Consider the following 10,871-nt stretch of genomic DNA (forward strand, 5'->3'; position numbering starts at 1 on the left):
ATAGTTATGCCTTTCTAAGATTTGAACTGAAGAACTCAAGTCAAAATCGAAAATTCCCTAAGATCCAATGAAGACATAGGAGACAAAATATCTTTTTTTCCGGGAGAGGTTGAGCTGCGGGCAAACAAAGTTGTATATTCCTCGTTGCGTTGCGTGTGTGAGTGTCTCACCTGCCTTGTAATCTTTCAATTAGGTTTAATTAAGGGTTGAACTTTGAAGTCCACCCATGAACATGCGTGGGAATTGTAAAGCTCGCCTATTTTGCCTCTCGCATCTTCAAATTTGGCACTTCAAAGTTCAAATGTAAATTTCACACGTTTTACATGAATTAAAATTTATAAATTTCTAGGTTCATGTGTTTCAGGGCTGCTTCAAAAGTCAATAATAATTTAATAAAAAATGGGAATTTTTTATTTCTTTTTTTTTTTTTTTCTTGTAAGAGTAAATTCCGAAGATCTCATACGTTGTTTGAATATGACGTTACATCCCTTACATTGGGTTGCAAGCATAAAATTCAAATAATGTATTTGAATTTGTATGAACTTGAAAAAAAAAAAAAATACAACACAAGATTGTATTATTAAATTTCTTCTAAATCTATCTATTAAATTACCATTTTACTTAAAGTCTAAACTCTTTTAGATTGTATGTCAACATGTATATCAAGTTTTAACACTTCTACATACGTGGAGAGATAAACATACGATAAATAACACTCATGATAAAGAACACAATTTTTTTTTTAAACACCACATGATAAATGCGGACAACAAGACTAAAACCTAAGACCTCTTGGTAATCAGTTCTAATGTCATGTTAGATTACCACTTTACTTAAAAGTTTAAACTTTTAGGTTATGGACCAACAGTGTATGTCAAGCTTTAACACTACTCAAATCTAAATTCATGTCCTAAAAGTAACATAATATATATCATTTTGTTTTGGTACATAATTGTTATTGTACTTTTTCCATTCAAATTCATACAAATTCAAGTTTAAGGCTCAAAATTTGTACTTATAGACACTACCTTGTGCAACATTTGGAAGCATAAATTTTGAATCTTGGATTTGAATTTGAGTATATTTAGACAAATTTCAATATAATTTTATATCGCATCTTAGCCAACTCCAAATTTAAAACCTATCCAAACATGGGGTTAGAGTTTTTTGTAACTACCAATGGACTCCTTAATTAGATTTTAGCTTTATGGACAAAAGTTATCCTCCTTCACTTAAATCTTTCATATTATAAAATGTTAAACGTCCCAGCTCGGGAGACAAATAATAAAGACAAATAATAATATTTTATGGACTCTTTTCGCGTATTTCGATTTTCTCTACAAAATAAAATACTTGATAAGACTCAAGCAATTATATCACAATATATGAAATATAAATCATACACAAGACAAATAATAAAGAGTAGGGAGAGAGAAGCTTAAAATTGGTATTTAACGTGGTTCGGCATCAAGCCTATGTCCACACTTTAGCACCAAACTAAGGATTCCACTATCCACTATAAAACTCGTTCATCGGTGGAGCAAGCCTTAACCGGGTATCAAACCCTCCACTCAGGAACAAATCCCTACCATGCTCACCAAGAGTCACAAGGATCACCAAGATGCCTTGTCAATTGGTTCACTAAGAACCTCCACCAAGTTGGTTCATAAAGAACCTTTTACAAGAGGATGAGTATGCAAAGAAATGCTCCTTGATTGAGCTAATATCACTTACTAAACAAACCTCACACTATTCTCTCAAGGATTGAATCAAACACAATTTTGGAAAGCAAGAGAGATTGACCACTTGAAATGAATAACTAAAATGCAAAATGTTAGGTTTTTTAATCAAAGATGTTTTTTTCACTAAGAATGATCAAAAACCATACTAAACAAGTCTATGGACTTGTATATATAGCCAAAACCACGAACTACCTGTTATTAGACCATTGGAAGTAAATCCCACAAGAAACTACCCATTTTCTAGTTGTTATTGCGGTGGGCTCAAGACCACTAGTCGACTAGTCCCACTCACTAGTTGACTAGTACCCTGCACTAGTCGACTAGTCACCTGGGTTACGAGACATAAAATAACTACTGGTTTTTCTAGTCAATGAGTGATATGCACTAGTCGACGAGTGCTCCGTTTTTCCTTATCAAAAAGTCTTTTAATCACTTAACACATTCTTGGACAAAAGTATATTAAATATATTAAGTCTAATGAAGATTAAAACTTATCCAAGGTTTCCCCTTGAATATAAGATATCAAAAACTTGTCCCTTTGGAAAACATATTTGAGTTTATGATTCTTTTGACAAACTCTTTGATTGAACTTTGAAAATTATGAAAATTGAGTTTGTGACTTAAGTGAAAACCAATAAATTCAAGTGTCCTGGTATGCATGCATTTTGCTCAACTCTTGCTCAAAAATCAGGTATGAATCAAGACCGCAAGAGTTACAAACTATTCCTACCTCACACAACCCATATTACATATAATTCAATATAAAACATCCTTCGGTTGTGTTTGAGTCCTTTCCGAGTGAGTGTCCATTTGATCTTTCCTACTCGACATCAATTCAGTTCGATCTTTGCCTTTTGACCAATACTTCATGAATGTGTCACTTGTACCTGTACTAAACATAATCTGCAAAGATAAGAAAACATTAGGAACCACAAATAGGTTAATACTATCAAAACACATAAACTATGATAGTGTAGCCAACAAGGCTAACATAAAACATTTTAATGGTTTTAAATGCAAAAGATAAATGTTTATAGTTGGTTTTCTTTTTTGGATGCTAGTACATTAGCTTCAAGTATCTTATGTAAAAGTACATGGATTTTTTGTTGTCTACAAAAATTTGAGAGCAAGAAACTCGTAATTCTACGAGAAGACTTCTCCAATGTTGACAAAATTGTCCACATGATCTCTTAAGATGGTGCAAATGTTTGTTCTTAGATGTGGATAGGAGGGAATGTTGAATACAAGCAATGGGATGTACTAGACATTGTCAAGAGAGGAGAACCATGTAATTCTTAGAAGCTTAAGTTTCAAGTGGTGAGAGGATGACATAAAAATGTTGATGACTTAGAGAGAGAAACTCTAGTTTGGAGAGAGAAAGTTTTTAGGGAGAATAAGAGCTAAAAGATCCCTAATGAGGAGAGAATGGTGGTATTTATAGTGTAAATTAAAGGTATGATTATTATTCAATGAGAGAGAATCACAGTTGTATATGAGGATTCGTCCAATTGGAAATATGGCAATCTGAGCTATTCAATGATAAAACAAGATGTGATTAGAAAGAAAATGAGGAAATATCACGTGGCGTAAGTAACACTTAAGCTAACTCAGGAAATATTAAGGGAAGTAGACCGTCCGTAATGAGTCACAATTTGAGCCCACCAAGTCAAATCTCTTTATAACATTTCAAAATTTGAGATTGATAAAGAGACCTGCCACTGCCTCATGATCAATCCTGAGCACGCGTTGAGCATCTAACTCTCGCAAAAACAATTGTAAGATTAGAAGTTAATCGAGTAAGTGATTAATATGTAATTATAGGTCTTTATTAATATCATAGTTAGAGTAAGGTACAAAAAGGCATTTACATATAGTATAGGGGTAGACATGTTTAAAGGCATAAAAGTTTTTTATTCCTTTAATTCTTCATTTTAGTTGTTTTTGTAAGATAACATAGTTTTCTTTTGTTATTATTGTTAGATTATCACTTTACCTAAAACACTATCCTGCACTGTAACTCAACAACATGTGGAGAGATAAATAAATTATAAATAACACTACAAAATAAAGTGGGCGACAAAACTAGAACCTAGGACCTCTTGGACGGTATCAAAGTTTTGATACCATATTAGATTATCACTTTATTTAAAAGTCTAAACTGCTAGGTTGTGGACTAACAATGTATATCAAGTTTTAACAATTATAACTGCAAGTTTGATATGCAATAATGAAATCAAATATGAAGGAGTGAAATCAAATTTCTCACTTACTTTCATCATATCTTGTATTTAAATATTCATTCCATTCCACAAAAGAGACATATCATAAGTTCTTTCTCTTCTAAAACATCTTACTCCAATATTTACTTAATATTTAATATGCTCGAAAGAAACAAAAATTTATAGGACAAATTTTTAATATTAAAAAAAACAAATTTGGTGCCGCACCAGGGGGTTTGAAGGGTTTGTTGGTGGTTGAAGTTCCTATGTAATCAAATAAATAAATAAATAAATAAATGATTTTCCTGTCTACCACTAGGGTTTAACTACACACTTTAACATGTTGGCACATAATAAATAGAGACAGCCGAGAGCTAGCTAGCTAGCAATAATACTTATAGGGTAATTAAAGTGGTTTTGTGAAAATTAAAGCGTGATTAATGGGAGATATTCTATTCTAATTCCCCTTCTCACTCTTTTAGAATTCAAACACACAAAGTATAAAATAGATGTAGATTTAATTCCTATGTCTCTTAAAAGACTCATCCATTTAAGATCTAAATTACAAGAAGTTAATAATTGAATATAGTAGGGTTAATTCTCACTCCACACTTTGCTTTTACGTGTGTGTTCCTTTTGAATTGAGGAAAAAGTTGACAATAAAAAAGAAAAATATAAGTAAATGTCAAAGTTTACACCTTCTATCTCCTTTTGAAAATTATATCATAGAAGGGAATGTATCTCCTTTTGAAAATTATATTATAGAAGGGAATGTATCGAAGCAAAAAGACATTATTAAAAATAAAGAATACAAATTTTAACATGTAAATTCAAAACCCATTTACTTATTTTATTTATTTATTCTTTTTTTTAATAATTAGAAAAATAAGGTTTATTTGTAAAAATATATTCTTTTTTTTTAATTATAAAAATTTCATCTTATTTTTTTTATTTTTAGAATTTTTATAAAAATATAAAAAATAATAATATTTCATATTTCATATTTTATACAAATATTAGAAAATAAAAATATAATATTATTTTTATAAGTGAATAGACCATTAAATCTTGAAAAGATTCATATAACTGATCCCAAATAATCGGACTTGAGACTTATTGTTATTGTTGTTGAGAATAGGCCATAAATCCGAGTTCATCATTGAATTTAGACAAAATAAATAAATAATAAAATTATATTTAAGTTTGTCAAAATTCACAACTTTAAGTTTAAGGCCGCATTTGAGTCAAAATTTTGCTTGAAAAAAGAAAAGGAAAAAAAATTCATTTTTCATTATATTTTCTCTCAACACCAAACAATTTTAACTTTAACAAAATTAAAATTACAAAAAACCAAATGTTAATCATATATAAAATTAAATTTTTCTTCATTGAATTGTTATTTTTGTTTTTACGATATTACAGAAAAAAAAAGTATATTTTTTACATTAATTCTATTTCACATTTTTCAAGTTTCAAATAAATAAACATTTAAAAAACATATTTCCAAATACAAGAAGGATAAAATTAAACATATGTTTGGATTATTTAAAAAAATATATATTTTAGATTTTTGCAGGGTTTCATCCGGTGCGAGAGATACCAACGTAAAGCCTATGGGACCCAAAAAGTTGGCAGAGTGCTGACATGGAAAGCGCCTATTGGTAGGAACAAAGACATGTGCCGCACGGAATCACAAGGTATTTATTATTCCCAGAGATTAGGCAGCAGCGGCAAGTTGGGCCGGAACGGTCCAAAAAAGGCACGCTGTTTACCCCGCATATTCTCGTCACGGGGTATGGGGGGAAACGATCCACTAGATGAACGATGGAAACTGATCCACGTGGCAAAAAGCTAGCGGGCGAACGTCACCTACCGCTTGCGGAGCACGAGACGCAAAGCTCCCACACGAACTCGCGGCTCGCCCTACTCTCCTAGGAGTAGGGATAAAAACGGAATTTCGGTGGCATACCCCGTACCCCACCCGTTCAGTTATTCCCGTCATTTGCTTATTGGTTGACCCAAATGACTAAAATGCCCACATTTTTAATTAAAATTTATTTTTTTAACGGTGAATAATTTATGCTAGGAGAGAAGGTAATTTGAAGTCTATTTTTTTTTTCATTCATTTTAAAATGTGCTTAATTTTACATTCTATATTATAATTTTAACAGTTGCAAATTATAAATTAATAAAATGATTTGATTTTTTTAATCTAAAACATCTTTATAACTTTTATTATTTTCTAAATAACAAATTTGAAAATTTGGTCCACACATGCCCACAACTGCCTTAATAAAGTTATAGATACCATATTTTGTTTCGGACACTTTCATTAAAAAAAGATAAGATTTTTGAGTTGGCTTAGATCACCTTGTCAACCTTATGACTAATTACGCATGCATATATAGGATCTACTTTTAAAATAATAATTCATTGCATCTTGTTCGAAAAGTAACCCGTACATGTATGCATATCAAAATAGGAATAGTTTGAAATTATCGGTCACAATACTAGCTTGGCGATTCATGACCATCTAAAAAGTTGTCTAATTTAAAGACTTTAATTTTTTATAAAAAAAAATACAATACATCAGATAAGGAAATATCGGGGTGCCTTGCTTTTGCAAGGTTTGTTTAGTTTTGGAATGTATTTTCCGTTTTCTAATTTTTAATTTTCTAAATTATAATAAAAAAAATTCATATCATTTTTAATAATATAGTTAAAAACAAAATAATAATAAAAATATGATAAAATATAATATGCAAAGTATAATTAAGTACATAATTATCAAAATGATTTTACTGTAAAAAAATATTAATTATATGTAATAAGTTTTTTATACTATAATGACATAATTGATAAATAAACTAATTTTCAGTTCCTATGTTTATATATATATATATACCAAATACTCTGATATGCCTCAAATATATCACATACCATAAGTTTAAAGGAGACTAAAGTCCAACATTGATGAGGACAGTTATCACCCAAGTCAACTGTTCGGTTAGAGCAATTAACGTTAGCGCCATGATGATCAGAGTAATCTACGTCAACGGTATAATAACCGGAGCGATTCATGCTCACACCATAATTCACCAATAAATGACATATCACCCTTAGGTCAAACTCCATCGCTATAAATGAGGTTTCGCCAATAAATTTTAAGATTTTGATAAGAAAGAAGAAAATAGTACAAATCATGTAGGCTTTGTCTATGTGCATTTGAATCCTATTGCTCACGTGTTACCTATTTTAAAATTATTATTTTTTAAATTTAAAATAAAAATATATATTGAAGACAAACCCTTATTTCTTATTCAAAAATAGTTAATAAAGATGTTTAGATATAATTATAGAATGCATTAAATACATTTTTTTTGGGGAAGGAAAACTTTAATTATTATACTTACTTTCATTTCTTTTAAAAGTATATGGTAAAGAGGAGAAATCGTTACTTTCCTATTTAAAATAATTAATTAAAATATTTATTTGGTACAATTAAAGAATGCATTGTGCAAGGATTAGAAGACATGCTCAAAAGTGCAAACTTTTCCTCTCTCTCTTTAAAATATATTTTTAATTGAAACACCTATTACTCCAATCTTTATGAACCAATAAAACCCTTTTACTCTTCAATAAATTTTTACTAATTAAATAAAATCCCCTTTCACTATTATTTATTATTTGCTTTCTTATTATGAATAATCATCATTAAACCCTTTTCATAATACATAATAATATGTTAAAAATGAAAAATATTTTTCTCTAAATTGTTTCTAGTATTTTTTTTATATTATGATTAACTAATAAATAATTATGTGCCACTATTTTGAAATATTATCTCTAATGAATATAATAATAATAATAATAATAATACTATTATTATATATAGATATTATAATGTCATTATCAGTTTGAACATCAACTAAACTCGTCTATCAATGCTAAATAAATATAATATTAGTATTATAATATAATAATAATAATATTATATATAGATATTATAATGTCATTATCGGTTTGAAGATCAATTTAACTCGTCTATCAATGGTAAATTAATATTATATTAGCAACTATGATATATATTATTATATATAGATATTATAATGTCATTATCAGTTTGAACATCAATTTAAAATATCACCATTAAAATATGTATATATATATATATATATATATATTATATTATATTATATTATATATGTATATTACAGTTTTCAAAATAATTCTTCGTACACGTGGAGGGGGGGGATGGGCTAAGAGCACAGCTGAGGAATGATTGGACGAACTCAAAGAAACAGAAGAACAAAACTTGGGCATTCACATACCTTAGGATTCAGAGTGAAGAGCAGTGTCCCAGCTGTTGTTTCCATGCCCTCTTCAACCCCACAAAATATTTGTTTTCTTCACTGTTCTGTTAATTGTACTGCGAATTTGCCCGTAGGAGTAAGGATCCAGTAGACGCTACCAGAAGAAAAGCAAAGCTTGAGTCAAATACAATTATAATTAGTGGAAAAATCTTAGAGAGAACTTGAAAATTCTTCAAAATTAAACTCACGAGTCAATTACAATTATAATGAAAAATTTCTTCTAAAATTCAACTTCTTTCAATGGAATTGATATGAAGAAGAGAGTCAATGATAATTTTCTCATTTGTAAAGTAAATGACATTGCTCCGCTAACTACCATAACTTTTACCATATACGAAAACAAGACACAGGTAGTTCTCTTAAAATAAATTTTTAGATAAATCTTTTCTTAATTTTTTATTACTATCCCACGCTCCCATAACCCATATTTGAAATTATAATTTCATCAAAATTATTATTATTATTATTATTTGGTGATAAAGGTGGAACTAAATCCAAAAGAAAACAAGTAACTTTATATGGTAAAGTAATAAGAATACCTGTCACAACATCTCTGACAGCCTCAGCATCTTCTGACGTCAGTGCATAAACCCTCGCTAGAGTTGTGTTTCTCTGCTGGCTCCCTCGTGGCGCCTAGTAACCTCCCCGGAATGGTCTGTGAGCTAGCGCATGGGTCGGCGGTCCCTGACATAATCGTGTCATATGACCAAGTCTTCTACACCGGTAACAGACGTTCTCTCCCAAACGGCATTCTCTTGTATGTCTTCAGCCACACCTAGGGCAGGTGGGATAAATCTACTTGCCTTGAAAACCACGGTGTCCCGTCATCTACCTCTGGCCACCACTGTACCGGTCTCTTCTCCATGAGCCCCGACTGAAACTTGTCTGAAAACCCGGAGGCGTGGGCCTCTTCCTCTAGCTCTACGTCTCAGCATCCCTCGGTAAACTCTCCTCTACTACTGTGGCCTTATCCACCTATTCAGAGAAATCCTGCATCCTTAATACTACCACTTGTCTAAAAATTTCCTACTTCAAGCCCCTCTCAAATATTCTTGCCTTCTTAGGCTCATCTAATACTATTTAAGGGGGAAAACATGACAACTCTATGAATTTCGCCGTATACTACTGAATCGTGAGATTTCCCTGAGTCAAATTCATAAATTCTACCACCTTAACCTCTCTGACAGTGGCGGGAAAATATCTATCGAAAAATGCCTCCTTGAATCGACCCCACGTCATAGCCACTAGTATGGATCTCTGCTCCTCAAATAATTTTGTAGCAACCCACCATCTCTCGACCTCGCCTATGAACTTGTATGTAGCATAGAGGACCCTCTGCTCATTAATGCAATGGAGCACCGTTAATACCTTCTCAATCTCCTGCATCCAGTTCTCGGCAATTGTAGGATCAGCTCCTCTTGAAAACGCTGGAGGGTTCATCTTCGTGAACTTTTCTATCATACAACCCTGTCTTGCAGATGGGCCTCCCTGCTCCCTGGAGCTTTGTGCAATCTCAGTATTAACCTGCTGAGCTATGCTGCACAAAATAACATCTGAATCCCCGCCGCCCATGCTAGAAGGCCCTGTACCATCATCACCGCTAGCGTGAGTACTACTACCTCCAGGATCCATCCTACAATAATATCAAATTATTCTGAGAATCTGAACCTCATAATGCTATCATTACATTAATCTAACTAAGACATTCTCATACCACCTATCACTAATCTAAGGTCTAGTCCTACCATATGGAAATAGAAACCGACGATAGTTTACCATGGTTTTCCTAAAATCGTCACCCCAGGAAAATCAAAGAAACCACCTCGAAGTTCCTACTTCCAGACTGTAGAACAGAATCATAAATTCTCGCCCTAACTTTCCAGCATTAACTCACTGAAATTCTATTCTTATATTCTGGTATTGTTTTTCGTTGTACACTAAAGTCTATAAAACCTAACAACCTAAGCTCTGATACCAAATTGAAACGACCCAAAAATTCATGCCATTTTTTTTCCTATGCTATAAAATCATATTACTATGATACCCTTGATAACATCTACAATAACATCTCAGTCCCCAAGTGGGCACTGAGGAATACTTGTTTATAAGTAAACACACCTATGCAGCGGAAAATATAAAATCATTTAATTATAATTAAAATACCAGAATTCAGAATTTTCCCAAAACATATATATACATCACTCTAGTATTCACCACTAGTTCAACTAGTATTTACAAAAACACCTCTCCCGACATACAATTACCCTACAGATAGGGCAATATAAGATCCCCTCTATCTTCGAGCCTAATTTGCTCGTCCAACCGAATCACCTAAAATATGTTAAATTACTAGGATGAGAGAACTCTCAGTAAGACGAAAATATGCTATTGCCAGTGCGTGACAACTGAATTTACATGAACAATATACTTTTAATCTACTGAAGCTGAAATAGCATACACAATATAATATAGTATAACTCACACATTCGTGGCTTAAAATATAACTGTTTTTGAACTTTCCATTAAGTCATACTTTT

The 10,871-nt window shown here is 31.6% G+C and overlaps 1 protein-coding gene across 1 annotated transcript; it reads right to left on the bottom strand.

Moving 5' to 3' along the window:
* Nucleotides 1-9,456: 9,456 nt before the first annotated feature.
* Nucleotides 9,457-9,966, bottom strand: LOC131158495 (uncharacterized). The gene has a single exon (XM_058113363.1). It carries the CDS (start codon nucleotides 9,964-9,966, stop codon nucleotides 9,457-9,459), a length of 510 nt encoding a protein of 169 aa, XP_057969346.1.
* Between the last annotated feature and the right edge of the window lie 905 nt (nucleotides 9,967-10,871).

The sequence above is a fragment of the Malania oleifera genome, chromosome 6 (assembly GCF_029873635.1).
Source record: "Malania oleifera isolate guangnan ecotype guangnan chromosome 6, ASM2987363v1, whole genome shotgun sequence".
Classification (NCBI taxonomy): Eukaryota; Viridiplantae; Streptophyta; class Magnoliopsida; order Santalales; family Ximeniaceae; genus Malania; species Malania oleifera.